We start from the raw sequence: 20,773 nt of genomic DNA, 5'->3' as shown, positions 1-20,773 counted from the left end.
CCACTCACCCCTCCACCACCCTGCTCCAGCTCGCAGGGGGGAGAGGTTCAGACTGGGTAGGTGAGGGTGCGATTGAAAAAGTTTGGGGACCACTGGGTTAGCCTATTGGTTTTTAATATATTGGCAGACATAGTTTGTTAGATTTCTGCTTTGAAATCTAATTGGAACCCTGGCAAATTCATAAATTGATCCTTTTTCACCTTTACCCGCAAATCTAGGAACTCTGACTCAGGTGGTTATGAGAGGCTGATTCATGGGGATGAACTGGATGATCAAATTGATATTCATTGTGGAGGAATGGATTTTTTTTGTGCGTAGAGGATTACTGGGGGCCTTGTTTTGCTGAATTAAATATGACCACTTTAAAATGGGGAAAAAAGAGAGGCATATCCGTATTCCAGTAATCTTTGGGGGGGGAAAATGGTGAACCTGGAATGTCCCATGTGGAATGGGAAAGCTCCATTAATAGAATATTTCTAACACTGTACCACATGTATCAGGACAAAAGTAACAATTTCCCTGTGTCGTTAGGACTGATTCTTCTTCCTGACTCTAAGCAAGCAAAATAATGATTCCTGGAAGATCCTAGTGACTCATGTAGGCTGGACCAGAGCACACAAAGATCTTCGTAGACAAAAAAGATTGACAGCTCTGTGAAATGAGGCATTGAAATTTCCTTCATTGGCCTCAAAGAAGCTGTGGCATGTTTGATCACAACAAGGAGCGTGTTCTCTTAACTCTGTCATCCTTTTAAAGAAATACTTTGGAAAATTCCAAACAGCATATGAAATCTGTCAAAACAGCCCTATTATGTGACATTGCATGTGATATTACCAATTTAGGACTAGGTTCCTTCTTCGTAATACCCTAACATGTGGACAGTGGAGCTTTTTACATGAAAACTTTTAAGAGGAACCTTGTTGCAGCCTCTTTTTGTTGGGCTCAGACTACTTGAGGTGTTGCCTACACTATAACAGCAGCACAGCTGAAGCTATGCCACTGTAGTGTAGGCACTTACTACAGGGATGGAAGGGGGTTTTACGTCACTGTAGTAAATCCACCCCCTTGAGAGGCAATAGCTAGGCTGACGGAACAATTCTTCCACTGACCTAGTTGTGTGTCGACTGAACTGCTTTGCACAGGGTGTGAAGTTTTTTACACGTTTGAGCAGTGTATCTAGGTCAAGCTAAATTTTAGATGTAGACCAGATCTTATAATCTACCTTCTTCCAAACCAGGCCAATCTGTCCGTTTGTTACGTGGTAGTATTTAGAAATTAGATCAGCTACCATTCAGTGAAGATGTCCCAGAATCTCCTTATAAAAGCAATAGACAATGAATCCTTGCCAACTCAGAGGGGCTGAAATACTTTCTCTTGGGCTGTCACCATAACCAACCAATAGGCTCATTCAGGTAGGTTATAATTGCCAGTAGCCCACTTCACTTCCTCTTATTCTCCTGCTCAGTCTGGTGAAGAAAAGCAAGCAGATCATCGATCCATTCAGAATTTGCTGGACATAGGGAGAATTCTTCTTTGCGTGAAGGTTTCCAGGGTAGCTAGTCTAGATTCGTCATGGTCTCCGGCAAAACAGAGGTGTTTGTTCAAAAGGTGTTGGTGGCCCTTTAGAACTGAAGAACCAGACTGGATCTAATCTTATCTGCTCTCAACTGATCCTTATGGAAGACAGTTTAACAGATGGATTCTCAGTCTTTCTTACACTGTCCTGTTAAGAAATAGCCCCTCTATACTACATGTGTTCCATAGATCTAACAGAGGTTTATCTGCATGTTCTACGTCTTGCCACCAATGAGTTTTCCAGATCTTCAATCCAGGGTCAACACCACCAATTAGTGGCAGTGCCTTTTCAGTCTTTGGCCATTACCCATGAACAGTTTACCTTTCAAAGAGAGAGAGAAAACATCTACATTTACCATTGTCTGAATGACCTAGCTAAAACTTCTTTGTCCAAAGACACAAGGATTCACCTGACCTGGGTGTTTCACTTTCATCTTAAGTTTTGTGATACATTTTATATGAATGAGCCTCAGTACTCAGAATCCATTCTCTATCGTTTCAAGACAGCTCTTATTTCTGTGTCAACAGCAGATCTCTAGCTGTGGGTGGGAGAAAGGGAGTGAGCCTGGACCAAATCGATTTATTCAACCAAACTGCCTTTGTGGATGGTGGGTGAGCAAGGAAAACCAGCTGTGAATGCTACCATTATAACAAACCAACTGCAGGTACAGAAAACACTTCCCTGATTTTTATTAATTTGTGAGTATTTCTGTAGCACACATCACCATGGTATTAGAACATCTCACAAACACTAATGAATTCTGGCATTTTACAGGTGAGGCAATTGAGTCACAGAGCTCAAATAACTTGCCCAAGATCTGTAATAGTAAGCCAGACTTACTCTTTGAACTGATAATGGAAGGCCATTCTCATGTTTCCCAGTTCTGTAGCCTAACCCAAGATCTTTCTTTAGAACTAAGGGCATTTTTCACCAAGATGTTCCAGCAGTAGCATCCAGCATTATGAATTTTGTCTTCCTTGTGGTCTCCCTTGGCTTGGTCGGTCAGTCTCTCTCTCTCTCTCTCTCTCTCTCTCTCTCCCTCTGATATGAATAAAGGGAAAGCAACAAGGCTTGGAACTGAAAAATATCAGAAAACCAAGATTGCAGAAAAAAACTTGGCTTATAGTAGTTCACAGTGTGCAGCTGAAGAGCTAATCTCACCACTGTTTTGAAAAAAACCCAAAGTAAACAGACACTGATGTTCCAATAGTTAAGTTTCACTCAGGTATTATTCTACAGGAGGAATTGGAATTCTGTCTCTCTTATAATGGCAGGCGCAACCTACCCCAGCCGAGATGCATTCTCTGTAGGTTGAAGGTGTACTGGAGGAAGAAGTTTTGACAGTCTCTGTAAGGTGAAGACAAGGAGTTGCCTGAGAACTTTGTACTTGAGCCTCTTTCACAGCATGATGAGCAACACTTTCAGTTTCCCCTTTTTCGCTTTTCATTGTAGACAGAATATTCTGTTTCACTGACCCCAGAAATTGGAACAGGAGAGCAAACTATGCTGTGTAGGTGGCTGAAATGGTATATTTTAATTCATGCTTAAATTGAGAAATATGATGTGACTTAACAAGGTAGGCTGTTTCATTTTTAACTATAAACTTAACAGCATTTCGGTGTTCTAACTTGTGCACAACTGATTGGAGCCAGATGTTCTCTTTACAGGAAAGTTCTAAGAGCACTTTCCATCTGCCCCCATCCTGCCCTCATAAGCAGAAAGTTGACAGTGTATTATACACGTGATGTATTTTGTCTCTGGTATTACAGTAGTGGGAACAAACCTACCAGTACAGAACAAATTATTCAGTTTTAGATTTGCCTTGTAGTGGAACTGAAATGGCTAAACTCCTTTGCTACCTATAACTAATCCATTATTACAGCAAAAAAAAAAAATCTGAATAAATCTGTTGAATAAGACAATTTTGGAGGTAACTATATTTCATTGAATCATCTTGTTATTTTGGAGTCAGACTTCCTGTGTGTTTTCTAAATGCACATGAAATACGCTGTTACGGGCATGCAGTGCATATACAACCCTAGTAGGACTGGATAAAAAAATTAGACACTACATATAGGGGAAAAGTCTTCCCCAAACATATACATTAGTTTCTCTTATGAAGAGGGATAGTGGTGATTAACTTCTTCCCAGGAAGTGAGTGAACAATTTTTTTTTTTAATCGAGTTTAGAAAAAAAAATGTTGAGGCATGAAAAACATGTTGTCTCCCGGACCTGCACTGAATCATCCTTATATTACTAGAAGTGGTGAGATGTCAGATCACAAAATAGTTATAGAATCAGTTCCTTGTTAGAAAATTACTTCTGCTTTTCAGAAGTGAAAAGCCAATTGTTAGGTTTCAAATCTTTCTTCAGTTCCTGGCTATATGTAGTCCACCTATAAAATATAATCTACGGGTTAATGGCAAAGAAAAGAAAGGGCTTCTGGTTTATCTGTTTTAAAGAAGCAATGCAAAGAGTCTTGTGATAAATGCAGGCAAAGTGGTGATTGCTAAGATGGCCAGAAACATCACAAGGCAGATTTGACCTGAGTTCATTATTTTCAGCATACTCCTGTCACCTCCAGGGTAATAAATCTTGCCTGCCTTGGTTTAATATTGACTTTCTCCTGCCCCAAGGCTTTAACGCAAAAGAAAAGTCACCATTAGGATTGCTTTTCGGCCTGCATCTCAAGTGTGTAGAAAGGGCCAATGATCTGTTGTACCATAGTCTTTTGTGACTATTTATGTATTTGTCATTTGAGAAAGAGGCACAGGGAAAAGGATCCAGCTTCACATGCCTCCCGCTGCCTCTTGTGTACTGTCCTTGTACAAAACACAAGGATATTGATTGTAATATGAATGACTAAAGAAATTACAAAAGAATTTAAAAAGTGCTTACAGATACTACAATCTACATGTTGAAGGTTAGTGAAAGAATTATAAATAATAAACAGTATAGATGAACCTAGAGCATTTTAATTAAAATATATATACTAAAGTAAATGTGACTCTTACGATCAGTTGAGGTCTTACTATCTGCTGAGGAAGCATTTAATTTCTCCCACAAGGGTCCTGACCTAGGGTTCACTGAAATCAATTTGGGAGTCTTTCTATTTGATTCAGATACTAGGTGTATTTTCTCAGATTGAATCTGTTTTCCAGATAGCTTGACAATTAAAAAAACAAAATCTTGGGTATACAGTGCTCTTCATTTCTGTTTACACGTGAGTGGCAGGACTGGGGATTCAGGAAACCTGAGTTCTCTATTCCTGGCTCTGCCACAGATTTCCTCTGCAACCTGGGGCAAGATGCTTAACCTCTCTGTAACTGATGCCTTGAATCTGGAAAATTGGCAAGGGTGTGGGGCTAGGGCTAGAGAGGATTGGGAACATTTACCCACCTCAGAAGGTGTTGAGGCTGAATTTGCTTGTTAGTAGAGCCCTTGGAAATTTTCAGATGGAAGGTGCTAGAGAAATGCAAACTATTAGGGCATGGCTACACTTGCAGATGTAGAGTGCTTTGAATTAAACAGCTTTCGTAGAGCGCAGTAGGGAAAGCGCTGCAGTCTGTCAACACTGACAGTTTCAAGCGCACTGGCGTGGCCACATTTGTGGCATTGGGTGTGGTGCATTATGGGCAGCTATCCCAGCATGCAAGTAACTGCAACGTGCTTTTCAAATGGGGTGGGGTAGGGTGGAGTGTGACAGGGAGTGTGTTGAGTGTATGTGCGGGGGGAGAGAGTGGGTTTTTGGGGGTTGAGACATGTCAGCCTGCTATCTTGTAAGTTCAGACAGCAGCAGACCCCCCCGCTCCCCCCTCTCTCTCTCTCTGTCACACACCCACTAATGGTTGCTTTGTCTCAGAGCAGATAAGCAGCCGGCTGTCAGAAACGGAGCTTTCAAAGGGCATATCCACATTCCTACAGTGATTCAAAAACAATGACCAGAGAGGCCACTTGACTTAAGGGGATTATGGGACATTTCCGGAGGCTGATCAGAGCGCAGTAATGCAACACCTTGTCCACACTGGCATTGCGGCACTCCAGCGGGGGCGCAGCAAATGTTATTCCATTCACCAAGGTGGAGTACCAGCAGCGCTGTAGCCGCAGAGTCAGAGCACTCTACGTGCCTTGCCAGTGTGGAGAGGTAGTGAGTTAGTGTGCCCGGGGCTCCTTTATTGCGCTGTAACTCACAAGTGTAGCCAAGCCCTTAGTAGCAGTAATTCTGATGTTAGAGCAAAGGAACTTTTAACTTAAACGTACTCTCCCTCCTGGTATTATGATGGTGTTTGCTGGTTTGGTATTTTTTTTTTTTTAAAAATCTACTGCCAGGCGCCATTTAGCTTCTTGATAAATGTATATTGATAAAGTTTCCCTTCTTTATTATGGAGTTACACCTTTCTTGTGCCTAATAATTACTGTAATACTTGTTGGGTGCTCAGAAGAACCCCATGTCAAAATTCTGTTACCAAAATGAATGTGGCTCCTCCTTGTCTCTGTAGTTCAGCGCTCTTTGGAAACTACTGAATACCACCTTGTAACGAGTACTTTTATCTGCTGGGCTTAGGTATAAGAAGTGTGCATAACTTTTTTTTATTCTTTGGAGAAGTAAAGCACCCATCCAAAGGCACTAGGTGCTTTTGACATACATTTAAAAAAAGCAAGTGCTATTCCCTTCTTATCCCCTCACACCTTTTATTCTGTGTTTGTGTATATGGGGGGTGTTTAGTTTGGGTGGTTTTGGGAATGTGTTTAAAATGGGAGAAACAAGTGTAGATTTCTGGTTCTTCCCTGTCTTCTATGGCACACATCACTGATGGAGAATTATCGCAAGACAAAAGAATTTTGGGCAGACCTTGCTAAAATATTACCAGCACATCCGTGACTCTTGGAATGACTTTAAATATTACGCCATGTACTTGTATTAAAAAGTCTAGCTTGAGATCATTTACCCCTCAAGCTGCCCCCATTCTTCTTGATTGTATTATCTATTTCCTCTCATTTAATGAATCTGTTGAAATATTGGTCACTGGCCACAGGAGATCTAAAGTCTTTGGGTGATTTCCAAACCCAGGTCTCAAAACAGCTTGACTTCTGAATATGCTTCAATTTATTGTTTAGCATGGAAATAAGGGCAAAATTCCTTAAATCTCTGTCCCTGAAAACTTTTAAATAAAGGATATTATTTATTCTGACTTTCAGCTCAGTGAAAATTGAGTTTTTTACCTACTTCTCAAATAGCTGGCAATATAGAGGACTGATTTACAACAGCACAACTTTATTGTAGTCTGTCTTTTATATTATAGCCACTGTCCACATGGACATGGACAGAACTTTGCTGTTCAAATCTTCTACATTGCTTAGGGGCCACTGATAAATGACACAAACTGCTTTCTATACCAATTCACCATGTACCCAACATGCTGCTCTCACTGCAGTTGAAGCCCATGCTACTCCAGAAAGAGATTTTGGAATAGAAACTGGCATGCAAAGGAAGACTGTCAATTCAGGACACTGTCAGGCTGCTACATTAACTTTCTGCACCAGTGTTTTGATGATTTGCTATCCTTTAGGTGGTAAATTAATAACAAACTTCCAACAGTTGAAGACACCAGTGTGTGTCAACAACCCAAGTCATTTGTCATGCCTGCCATTTTCCTTTAACTCCTGTTGAGTGTGTTGCAATACCAAGTGTAGAAAATAGCAGCCATAGAGAAATTGGCTTATTTATCCTGGGCTAATGAATGATTTATAAAGTGCCTTGTGTACAAAGTAAAACTATTTCCCCATGTTTATTTCCCCACTCTATTTTCCTCTGCATGCATCCGATGTAGCTCACAAAAGCTTATGCTCAAATAAATTGGTTAGTCCCTGAGGTGCCACAAGAACTCCTTTTCTTTTTGCGGATACAGACTAACACGGCTGCTACTCTGAAACTTGTGATTACCAGTTTCCTTATGTGTGCCATGCTCTGCATTCATAGCTTACTATGCCTTGTGGAGTAGGTCTTTTTTGGAGACTGGGCAGAAGAATATTTTAACAGTAAGGACTTACTTTTAGTCGTCACTGTCTTCTGTACCAATAATGTACATGAATAGTGCCCAGCCATGTTGAAGACTTTCTAACTCTTGAGACGCTAACATAGGTTGTAGTATTTTTTTAAAAAAGATTGTGAATTACCTCCATAATTATACTAGATTAATTTACTGTTTCATTGTTCTGCTTAATTTTGACTGAATTAAAATGACTTAATTGAAGAGTATTTATGATGGGATGGGTTAAAAGGCAGTAAAACTGTAAGATGCTCAGCAGTTTCTGCACACTCATTCTGTCTTGTATTTACAATACATTTAATGCTAAAAGACTTTTCTCATCTACAGTTTGCTAAGAAGTAAAATAGCCAGTTGCTAGTCTGTCTGAGCTGTTGTCATAGCAACAATCTCTAACGGATAGGTTGATCATATTTAGCTTTTGCAGCCAAAGAGCACTGTTTAAACATCAGTTTGACAGATTTGCAGCATTTTTTTTTTTTTTTTTTTTTTACATATAAGTGGTGGTGGTAGGTTTTTGTCCTAATTTAAAATGTTTTATTGTATGTGTGCGCTGTTAGATTTAACTGATCTACTTTCATCTAACAGGACTTTTGGGAACTTTGAACTCACAATATGTGTGATTCAAGATTTAAGACCACTTTTGAAAGAGCTAAAAATAAGTCACAGTGCCTTAGATGGTAAACTACTTGGCTGATTTTTACACCGAGTGTTGTGGCAGCAATTATCGCAGCCTGGGCAAATACTGTTAATGGTGGACTGTTTGGGATTTGTTGGGGATCATACATACTGTATAGATTAGTGGATTATTGCCTTTAAAAAATTAGCCTCGAGTTTTGTATTTGATCAGTTAACATCTGGAAAATTTATCGTTGGATTCCAGCATAAAAAAGTGCTGTCTCCACAGTCATTGACTGTAGTGGCGCTTCTATTATCTTGAAGTGGATTTTGTAGCTTTGAGCTGTTACAGAATAGTTAAACCACCGTATTGAAGTGGGTATCTGAATTTCAACACCATTCTCTTGGTTTCTAGATTAATTTACTCATTTGTTGCTAGAATTGTTGTCCCCATCATTCTGATACGAAGGAATGATTTAAGCTTGAATAATTTTGGCTACCAGTGTGTAACCAAGGGTAGAACATGAAACTTAAAATATTTACTGCTAAATAGTTTGTTGTGCTTTCTTGGCCTTGTGATCCCTAAATTCTTTGTATTTGTTTGCATCCAGCTAGGAATAATAGAAGTCTCTCAAGGGATTTATTGACATATCTGAGTTGGGCACTTAATGGAATAAAAAATATGGAATATCGATTTTAAAGAAGAGTTCTGATCAGATCAGGACTTAAAAATCTACCTTCCAGTTTCTGAGCACTTCTTTCCCAGGGTTGTTAGTTAAAATGTACCGTAGCAATAGGAGAGCAAACTATCATGTTAAATTTGTGTGCTTCTTCGCTTCAAATGACCCAGATCAATTGTCATTAAATAGCTTGCTGGACTGGATGGTGCAGGGAAATGGATTCTTTTTAATCCTCCAAAAGCTTGCTTCAAACCCAACCCAGATTAGTTAGTGACCAAAAGACTTACGTGGCTGGTTGGCCTATATGAAGTCAGTTGGTGATGTACCATCTCCAAATGCAAGATGTCAAAAACATCTTGCAATTGACACCATCTTTAGTATACACAATAGAGAAGCTAGCAACTGTGAACAGGTATGGATGTTAGCTATTCCTAGAAGTGACTTGCTCCACATCAGAGTTTTGAAATGTGTTGGGGCAGTGGAGTAATTTGTACTGTCACTGCCTGTAGTTTCACTTGGTCTGTAGAGACAGAACTTCAGTTATCCCTGCTGTCATTCTGACATACTTCAGACACTCAATTAACTGCTCATTTGGAGTTTATTTCTACTTCCAGATAACTCTAATCCATTTGTTACATTTATAAAGAAGCTAACAGAATGCTGACCTGTGTAAACAGGTTTTTCCTGTTCATAATTACTGTCCATTTCTGTATTTCAGGCAAAGTCGTGCATTTGTCACATGTGTGGTGCCCACCTGAACAGACTCCACTCTTGCCTCTATTGTGTCTTCTTTGGCTGTTTTACAAAGAAACATATTCACGAGCACGCGAAGACAAAACGACACAACTTGGGTGAGCCATCCTTCTGGAATCCCTCACTAGTCCTTGTAACCCAATGTTTGGTGGTTTTTTTTTTTTGTTTTTGTTTTTTTGTTTTTTGTTTTGTTTTGTTTCCCCCTGGGCTTCAGTCTGCGTGGCATATACCAGTAACTAGCTCCTTAAACAGCAAGGTCCAGCTAATGTTTATATTGACTCGACCTTTTGCACTATTCTAAACTCAGTGTACTAGTGTAGCTTAAACTCTCATTGTTTGTTTGTTTTCACTGCAACATAGATGCATTCCTTGTTATAATTTAACTTTTCATGCTTGCAACTTATTATTTCAACTGATGTTTCTGGCTAAAATTATGAAGGAAAAAAAACTCTGCAGTAACTGTTCTTGTTTTTAAGTTTAAAAAACAGTGTTTGTTTTTTATTGGCATTTCAGTTTTTATCTTTAATTTCTTACTACCAAATATAAATGTGTGATTGTCTAACATTTTAAAATGAAATGTCAAATTGATATTTATCATTACTTCCACAGTGAAAATTAATGTGGTTATGTTCAAAAAAATTAGTCTCTTAGATTAAAAACAAAACAGGTTTCTACGCTTCTGTCCTTGCCTGATTTAGTCATGTAGTTAGATTAACATTAAGAAAATTGTTCAGCTGCTGTCAGAAGTGTAAAGCTGATAGTAGAAGAGCTTTCCCGCATTCTATTTCAGCAGCAGCAGCAAAATGCCCATGAAGCTCAGATTCTGCAGCCTTCGCTCTTTGGGTAATCTAGAAGACTAAAAATCCACACTTATTTTTAGATAACAAGCTGTGTTTGTAATCATGATAGTTAAGAATGTTGTTTTGATTTTCTAAATTGAGTGAATGTGACATTGGAATATCAAGATCCAACTTTTTAGGGTTCGTTTTCTAAGTATAACCACTCAAAAATGGATAATCTTTTGTGGCTTCTTTCCCAAATGAAAAGGCGTAATTTTAGTCAAAAGTGTTGGATTCCACGTGCCAGACAACACTCAAATCTGTTTGAACAAAACTTTATGAAAAAGTGAGGCAGTGGAAAACCAGTTTTTTAGAAGCTTTAACCTGAAGTCTCAGTGAATTTGGCATATTTAAGATCGGTTTGTAACCCTGTATTTTCCCCTTTTATGAACATGGGCAGAAAGAAAGAAAATTATAGGGATGAAGGAAGCCAGGTAGCCCATGGGGGTCCATGCACTGCCCTAAAGAATGTTTGCTGCCCTCTTTCAAGACTTAGTGGTCTTCTCTACCACTAAGATTCTAGTTATATTGGACTGTGAAGTTACTGCAGGTTTCCCTGCACCATAGTTACAGTCGTTCTATTGGAGGTGTGCATTACAATGACATACTATTCTCCTGAAGCAGGACTACCCAAAAAGAGGTCCTTTGCCTTATATTTGCCTTACTTCATTCAGACCAAGAAACTAACTTGTAAGATCCAACCTGACTAATTGACACTGAGTGTTGAACCTCAGTATCTAGATTTCAGCAGACTAGTACAATGCATGACCAGCTGCTTTTGGGCAAAGGTAAGAAAAATCTGGATTTTTTTTTAAAAGAATCTAGGACTTTCATGTTGTGCACCAGCAAAACTGATGCAATCCTCACTGATTCTGACATATTCCATTTGCACAGTGAACTTTTATTGATTTTTGAAGAGGAAAAGAACATTGAATTCTCCTAGATCCTTAGTGGCCTTTCTGTATTTATCAGAAGAGCACAGCTTTTTGTTTAAAATGAAAAATAAATTCATAAGTAGAATTATCTTTATAACTGCCCTTATCCTTTAGGATTTAAGTGCTTCAAGAAAGGAGGCAGATTTAGGGAGCAGAGATTAGCTGTAGAGGCATGCAAAATGTGCTAACACCCTTGCATAAAAACATGTATAATATATGTAATTATCTCATGAGACTGTAGTTTTGAGTCAGCTGACATTATAAGGAAATAAAGCTGTGGAGTACTTCTTCATGTAAATAATGAGTTTAAAATGTTTTGAATGTTATGTATTTGCTGTTAAATACTTTTTATTGGACCAACTTCTGTTGGTGAGAGAGACAAGTTTCAGAGCTTACACAGAGCTCTTTTTAAGGTGACCTGAAGAGGAGCTCTGTGTAAGCGTGAAAGCTTGTCTCTTTCACCAACAGAAGTTGGTCCAATAAACGGTATTACCTCACCCACCTTGTCTCTCTAATATCCTGGGACCAACACAAGTACAACAACACAGCATGCAACGTGTATTCGTTACATGAGTTATTTCCACCTGCTGCCTTCCTGCCTTCATCATTGTCAAATACTCACCCTGTGACGATTTTGCAAAGGGTGTGTCATTTTCTCTCTTATAATGGCTTATGCAAATGCCCTACCTGTATGTTTAATAAAACTATTGGTCTGATTGATGTAAATGTTGAAAAGGAGTAACTGGAGGTGGTTTCAAACGTAAAAATATTAAGCCGACGTGGTTGAATTATCCATTGTAAACCTTTGTTCTGCATGGATCCGACATTGGATCCATGTCTAGCATTTTTGATTTAGGGTTTTCTGTGCTCATATGCGTGATATGCCTATTTCAAGATTTTAAACTAACAGCTTAATTTTATTGGTGGTAGAATTACAGGACTGTAAAATAATTGAAATTGAGAATATTTCCTATAACACAATCAATGAACAACTCTTAAAAATAATTTTACAAATGGTATTCCAAGATAACTAATTTCATGTCCTTAACATGCTGTATAGCAAATTACTATATAGGGTTAATAATTGAGGGGGAAGGAAATTTAAAATGTACAGGCAATGGAGGAAAGAAGTTTTTGCTAAGAGTCTAAATCAGATAAAAAGGCAGAGGGACAGGCACTTGGTGGCTGTTCCAGATGGTATGAGCTATGCAGCATAAAGGCTTGAGCATCAGTACTGGTGAGATGATGTGAAGGGACAGAGAAGAATTGAGGAAACTCTTCCTAAAGGATTAGAGTGGGGCTCTTGGGGTGGATTGGAGCAACTCCATGGAGTTATTAATTTTAAAAAAACCTACATGCAGACCTGGAAGACACAGACAGACAATAAGTAATTGACCATCTAGAATTTTGAAGTCAGTCTTTTAAAAAACTAACAAAATGGCGGCTTACTTTTCTTAAAGCCAAAACTGAAGAATCAAGCTAGAAAGACCTTTTTGATTAGGACCATCACCTGAGGGCACAAAAATAAGATATTGTAAGGGTCTGTATGTTTTGCGATAAACAAAACATCCTGGAATCTGTGAGAGTTATCAAAAATTTAAAAGGAAAGCATAAATCAGGGTCATATATCAGAATCACACCCCCTGAGCTCAATAGGAATGAGCTACATTTACAAGAGTAAGGAAGATCCTTCACTATGCAAACATCAGATTAATTCTTCTCTACCTAACCACTTTTAAACTGTTTTTTAAAGGTCAGAATATTTTTTTCTTTCCCTCCAGCAAACAATGAAGTATTGAACACTCCAGCAACAGAACAAACTGTGACTTATAAAAACAAAACATTTTGTTTTAAAAATAATTTTTCTTCCTCTGCATCCTTATCTCCCTTCTTACTGTAAAATGCCAAACATATGCTTTGAGAGAGAGTGGGAGAAGAGAGAGTGTGTGCGTGTGTGGTAGTGTGCACAGTTCTTTAGAGTTGAGAGAAAGTTTAAGTATGGGTTGACAGAGATTTTAAGTCCCCCAAACCCTAAAAGAACCAAGAATAGTAATTCAGAAATTGGGCCAAACTTCTTGCAGGGACTCTTTGTTTTGGTCACACAGCAACTTCCACAGTAGGATCCTGGTCCATGAATGGGACTCCTGGGTGCTATGGTAATACTACTACTAATAATTAATAAACTGCATACTTTTATTGTATCATAGAAGTTTAGGAATGGAAGAGACCTCAGGAAGTCATCTTGTCCAACCCCCTGCTCAAAGCAGGACCAACACCAACTAAATCATCCCAGCCAGGGGTTTGTCAAGCTGGGCCTTAAAAACCTCTAAGGGTGGAGATTACACCACCTCCCTAGGTAACCCATTCCAGTGTTTCACCACCCTCCTAGAGACATAGTTTTTCCTAATATCCATCCTAGACCTCCCCCACTGCAACTTGAGACCATTGCTTCTTGTTCTGTCATCTGCCACCACTGAGAACAGCCTAGCTCCATCCTCTTTGGAAACCTTCAGGTAGTTGAAGGCTGCTATCAAATCCCCCCTCACTCTTCTCTTCTGCAGACTAAATAAGCCCAGTTCCCTCAGCCTCTCCTCGTAAGTCATGTTCCCCAGCTCCCTAATAATTTTCGTTGCCCTCTGCTGGACTCTCTCCAATTTGTCCACATCCTTTCTGTAGTGGGGGGGGCCCCCCAAAACTGGACGCAATACTCCAGATGTGGCCTCACCAGTGCCAAATAGAGGGAAATAATCACTTCCCTCAATCTGCTGGCAATGCTTCTACTAATGCAGCCCAATATGCTGTTAGCCTTCTTGGCAGTAAGGACACACTGTTGACTCATATCCAGCTTGTTCACTGTAATCCCCAGGTCCGTTTCTGCAGAACTGCCACTTAGGCAGTCAGTCCCCAGCCTGTCGCAGTGCATGGGATTCTTCCATCCTAAGTGTAGGACTCTGCATTTGTCCTCGTTGAACCTCATCAGATTTCTTTTGGCCTAATCCTCCAATTGGTCTCGGTCATTCTGGACCCTATTCCTACCCTCCAGCGTATCTACCTCTTCCTCTCCTCTCCCCCCCCCCCCCCCCCCCCGGCTTAGTGTCATCCGCAAACTTACTGATTTTAATGCGGCTGTTGAACAAAACCGGCCCCAGGACTGACCCCTGGGGCATGCTGCTTGATACTGTCTGCCAACTAGACATTGAGCTGTTGATCACTACCCGTTGAGCCCAACGATCTAGCCACCTTATAGTCCATTCTGTCTAACTTGTAGTCCATTCATCCAATCCATACTTTTAAACTTGCTGGCAAGAATACTGTGGGAGACCATATCAAAAACTAAAGTCAAGATATATCATGTCCACTGCTTTCCTCATATCCACAGAGCCAGTTATCTCATCATAGACGGCAATCCGGTTGGTCAGGCATGACTTGCCCTTGCTGAATCTGTGTTGACTGTTCCTGATCACCTTTCTCTCCTCCAAGTGGTTCAAAATGGATTTCTTGATTATTATTTTTTTTTTTCCAGGGACGGCGGTGAGACTGGCTGGTCTTTAGTTCCCCGGATTCTCCTTCTTTCCTTTTTTAAAGATGGGCACTATATTTGCCTTTTTCCAATCGTCCGGGACCTCCCCTGATTGCCACGACTTTTCAAAGATAATGGCCAATGGCTCTACAATCACATCAGCCAACTCCCTCAGAACCCTCGGATGCATTAGATCCAGACCCATGGAATTGTGCATGTCCAGCTTTTCTAAATAGTCCTTAACCTGTTCTTTCACCACTGAGGGCTGCTTACCGCCTCCCCAGACTGTGCTGTCCAGTGCAGCAGTTTGGAAGCTGACCTGGTCTGTGAAGACCGAGGGAAAAAAGCATTGAATACTTCAGCTTTTTCCACATCATCTGTCACTAGGTTGCCTCCCCCATTCATTAAGGGTCCCACACTTTCCCTGACCACCTTCTTGTTACTCTTTAAATCCCTTGCTAGCTGCAACTCCAATTGACCCATTTTGCTAATTCACATGGACACAAATTATAACTACAATCTTTGCTAATAGAATAGGAAATTAAATCCAGTATTATCATGAAGCAAGTACGTCTTATAAAAGCTAGAAAGACAAATTTGAATTCGATACAGAATTTGAACAATGGCAGCACATACTCTGTACAGTACCATGGACTTCTCAGTTGAGAAATGTCATGTTTTCCCCCATTTACTTTGATAAGAGGAACAAGACAAGACTGTTCACATTTATCTTTACTGTTTGACATAATGTTAGAAGCACTTATTACCTAAGTAAGATTTCACATACTTGGGTAAATACCTAGATTTATCTCGGTATTAACATTCCAGTTTACTTTAAAAATGCAAAACATAAGTAGTAAAATTCTGATTTAACAGATAAAAGCAGATTTCATGAGATGGGTCAATCTTGTGTCTTTTGTGAGAAGAAATTTATGAAAAATGGCATATTTACCCAGAGTCTTTAATAAACAAATGTTTCCTAATAGATTTAAATACATATTTTTATTAAATAGAATTTAAGGATTTTATATAGCAAATTTTATTCTTGGAGATCAAGGGGGATTTGTTTTTCCTACATTAAATTTTATGTTTAGTAAGCGTACTTAAAGTATTAAACTAAACTGGAAATAAGATACTATAGTCATAATTTCATTCAAATTGAGTAGTGTTTTGCATATCAAACCTATTTAGGAAACTTGCTATGTTGTGCAACAACCAAATATCTTGAAAGGATTAGAAAACCTCTACAAATCTGGAAAAGTATTTTAAAGGGGGAAAATAAAGCAAAATAAATGGCCTTTACTGTGGCTGTGTACCACTAGTCCATAACCCTAATTTTCCTAGAGGAACGAATAGTTCAGTATATTAAAAATGGCACAAAAAACTATTTCATTGTTAAGCTTTTTTTACAGAAAATAACTTTATTTATTTTGAAAATAAAGAAAACAATAATATCCAGGTGTCATACCCCTTATTATTTGCAGGCAGAATACTTTTAATGAAATAATATTTTAAAATCAAAAATTGATCCATGTTATTAGAAACCAGGAAAACGTTTTTATAGTTCAGCATGATGTAACATATTAAAAATAGTTCATGTACTATACCAAAAGTGTGAAAAAAGCTAGAACATTGCCAATTGCACAGGACTCTGCAAAGGTATATAAAAACCTTCATGCATTGACAGGTAATGCCCCTGGGAAATCTTACATAAATTATGTGTGTCACCATATTTTATGACATGCGATTTTAATATCAAATATTTATGCTTTTATTTAAAAAGAACATTCTGTTATGTCAAATTGTGTATACATTCACTGATTTCAGAACCAAAGCTGGCTCAAGTTTGGTTTTGTAATGGAAGTTATTTTTCATGTAGGTATTTCTTGAGATGCTGATGTGCCTCTTGGTAAAATGGGATAGGCAGATTAATAAAACATGGAAGCATGTAACAGTTTCTTGACCTTGTAAAAACCATTCTCTAAACCACTGAACCCACAGCAACTCTCTCTACTTATATACTATGTGGAAACTATTACCTGCCCATGGAACAAATTGCATTTTGCTTCCTGGAAGACAAGGAAACTTTTGAAGACAAATAGTTCTGTGTACTGGTTACTTCAGAAATCAGCATATTGATTTACCATTTCTTACTGAAGAAAGTTGGTTTAAAATACTGGATCATTCATAGCTGTCTCATTTCTTCTTTTACGCAGCTGTTGTAAGGAAGATTAATTTAGGCTCTAGAAGTCCCAAGAATATTTTAAATAGGGGTGCTGGAAGTAGGGATACTGGGGGGTGCGGTAGTACCCTCTGGCTTCAAGTGGTTTCCATCATATACAGGGTGTACAGTTTTTTGTTCAATGGCTTTCAACACCCCACTGTAAAAATTGTTCCAACGGCACTGATTGTAAATATTATATTTTGTAATGGCAATCAAATTTATAAACAAAATTTTAAAATGAGGGCAATATGGAAATGTGTATCTGATTAATTTGATGCTGCTAGTCTTTTGTTGATTGAAGTGGTTGTAATGCACTGTGAAGATGTGCAGGAAGTTCAGTGTTAACTGAAACATTGAGAGCTGGGATATAGGAAAACGCCAGAGAAGGGAGTTGCAATAGAATGAGGGGAGAACAACATAAGTCTGCAGTAATGGGGTGTGTGTTAAGGCATTTTGGGTAGCATTTTAGGCTATGGTGCTACAGTGATGATAGGCATATTTACTGCCATGAGAGAGGAAAAGAGGGTTGAGTCAAGGGTGGTGCCAGATTTAGAGGGTAAAAGAGGAGGTAGAGAGGATAGAATTGTGCTTGAGGACACTGTTGTTGGCCTGGAGAAGCATATCTGTCTGTGTCAGGGTGTACAAGGTTTAATCTGAGAGAATTTTAAGGTCTGTGGTGAGCCCAGGATTAGATAACTACCCTCAGGGCAGCAGTGCAGATTGCTGTAATAATCTGTATATAAAGGTTTGTACAAGTCTCTTGTGTACAAAAGATTCAGAACTACAGTGCTAAATGAATGATATCAATAACTTACTTCCCTGAATTTTTTTTAAGCTTATTTTATAGATACCATGTAAATATCTTTTATATTGAAAATATCCTAATGTTTGAGAAGAGCAGTATTATTAAACTGTTTAAAAGGCACTGTGTCTAACAAATTGCTGCTGATTTATCTGATTATTCTGGAAATCGAAATCTTTCAGGTCTGTGGTGCAGAATGCTGAAGTTGTTGGCATCCAGTATAACTAAATACACCTTCTGTTAGTGTTGTTAGACCCAAAATGTAGAAGGTGCTTTTAGGGTACTGTCTTGTTCATCACCTGTTATTGCAACTAATGGTGTTATACAGTAGGAGACCAGTACCAAAAAGATAATTTCAGTAGGCCACTGCCCAGAGGACATAGATTGTCTGCAAAAGGGGGAGAGCTGAGTTTAACCCATTAAGGGTTCTGTTGCATACAATGGCACAATCATACACAAACATCTTACTCGTAAAGATATCTGAACACGTTAAAAATTCAGAGGGCACGACAGGCTTGTTGGCTTCTAAATTCTGAAGACTGCTTTTTTTTAAAGTGCCATTTTCAGTGTTTAGTGTTGCAATTACAGATGAAATCCAAAGTAAAAATATTCTTATAGCCGTACTTTTGGCTGTTCCTGCTGCTACTGTTTCCATGGGAAAAAGTGTCTGATCGGCCAAAATGGGCTAAATGCTTAACTTCAAAATGAACAGGAATTATTTTAAAGCACTTAGGCCATGTCTGTGCCATAGACACTATGGCAGCATAGTTGTGGTGCCATAGCTGTGCCCGGATAAACCCCTTCTGTCACTGTAGATGAGGTTATCTGTCTCTGTAAGAACACCACGTCCCCAATCCACAGTAGCTGGGTTGATGGAAGTATTCTTGTGCTGACCTAGCTCTGTCTACCTCAGAGGTTAGGTTGGCATAACTATGGTGCTCAGAGGTGTGGATTTTTCACACCCGTGAGTTTCCCTAGCTATGTCAACCTACGTTTTAAGTGTAGACCAGGCCTTAGTGACTTTCTGAGCCAGCATTGGTCTCCATGGAGACTAGCAGGAATTGCAGACTCAATCACGGTTCTAAGAAGTTGTATAGATTTCAGCTGCAACAGCCATCTGAGCACTGAAAAATGCTGTTTTTGTCAACAGGGTACACCTCCAGTCTTTAGGCTCCCACAGGAACTTAGCACTCTTACAGTGCATTCCTTACTATATCTGTTGTCTGGTTCCCCAGGCACTGTGAAGTGGATTATGAAGTCCTGACCAGTGGCTACAGCGATACCTGTACTGACTTTTGCCTGCCAATCTAATGCCTCATTTGACAATACTGTGCTTAGACTGTATTAAAGTATGACCGTTGCTTCTACACAGATAAACAAGAGATAAGACTATGCCCAGCAAAAGAAATTCTGCCTTTTATCGTTTTCTGCATTGCATTATATTTAGCACAGAGAAAACTAATAGCATAATAACGTGATAGGTTAATATTTTCACTAGTCAATGCATTACTTGTGCCATACACAACCTTTAAAAGCTGTATAAGGAGCACCCACTGCTTACCTCCTTATGAAGTTGAAGTTCCTCAGGACAGTATTTTAACTATCCTTTTTTCTGTGGAAGGCAAGATACCAATTTCAGCACTATTTTATGATGAAATAGGGATCTTCCGATGTAAACTTTTTTTTTTTTTTTTTAAATAATGCATCGCCATGAGGTTGTGTGGCTGGCGTAGCACCACAAAGATAGCCCCAGAAATGGTGCATGGAAAATTGAGGAGTTGTCAGATAGTTAAAAGGGGCAGAACCCTGTCCTTGCTCTTTGAGGAATTTGAGAAATTAATCCAACAAGGTTAATAGAGTAGATCTCTAATTATTGAAATTCAGCTGTTCAAGAAAAATGATTTCTTCTTCCTTGGACATGGTTATTTCAGGAAGATTTTGGAAGGAAATGAAGAATGAAAAGGGGGTTTTATGGTAGCAGTCTAATGCTTTTAGAATTCTTGGCTTTAACATTGTTTTATCCCATTTCACAAAAGATTTTTCTCTTCACTTCCATTTCTAAAGGCAAATGCGTAATAACTTACACCTGAGTCTGAGGACTGACAAAAGATGATTTCCAGCAATGTCTCTAACAGGGGGAGGAAGAGAGAGTTTTCATTGAAATTAATTTAGAGATTAATGTTAGCACTCTCTTTGATCAGTGCTGAAAATATCAAATATCAAACTAAGTCTTAGTACCTCTCTCAAGCAGTAATTGGAATTTTCTGTTGCTTTTGCATTCTGATTAACCCTCTGGGGGGATAGAGGTTTTGAATTCTAGAACAATGGATTTGAGGGAAGAATTATATTTTAAAGTGTGTGGAAAAGTTTATAAAAGATCAAAAGAAGAGCGGGGAGGATAATAAGTAATATAATGGGTTAACTCTTTACCTTCTGATCATGGCTGTAATCACATGTGAACATAAATCTGGTTTCAACTTACTATTTTGTGGCTATTTCTATATATCAAAGTGCCACAATGTAATTTTTGGTGCAAGTGGCAGCCTACACAAAGGCTCAGGACTTGGACAATAGCTGAAGAGTTAAGCCTGATGTCAGGACTGTGGTGCATTAGCAAAAAGGTTGAAGAAGGAACACTTGAATATTGCCTGTCCATTTAAAAAGTAAATGCTACTTCAAACGTACTTGATTTCTGAGTTGAAAATCAGGTCATGTTAGAACATATTCATTATTTAACAAGTTACATGGTTTTTGTTGAGTGTTAATAAGAGTAGCAAGT

The 20,773-nt window shown here is 38.9% G+C and overlaps 1 protein-coding gene across 1 annotated transcript in view; it reads left to right on the top strand.

Annotated features, from left to right (window-relative positions):
- Nucleotides 1-20,773, top strand: part of USP22 (ubiquitin specific peptidase 22) — a 188,601-nt gene that overhangs the window by 66,088 nt on the left and 101,740 nt on the right. The window contains exon 2 of the mRNA XM_077827691.1: nucleotides 9,640-9,772. Within this exon, the coding sequence (XP_077683817.1) occupies nucleotides 9,640-9,772 (133 nt within the window). The remainder of the gene's footprint in view (nucleotides 1-9,639; nucleotides 9,773-20,773) is intronic.

This window comes from Eretmochelys imbricata, chromosome 10 (genome assembly GCF_965152235.1).
Source record: "Eretmochelys imbricata isolate rEreImb1 chromosome 10, rEreImb1.hap1, whole genome shotgun sequence".
In the NCBI taxonomy this organism is placed as follows: Eukaryota; Metazoa; Chordata; order Testudines; family Cheloniidae; genus Eretmochelys; species Eretmochelys imbricata.
Note: the sequence above shows the minus strand (reverse complement) of the source record. Positions and strands in the feature narration are given on the sequence as shown.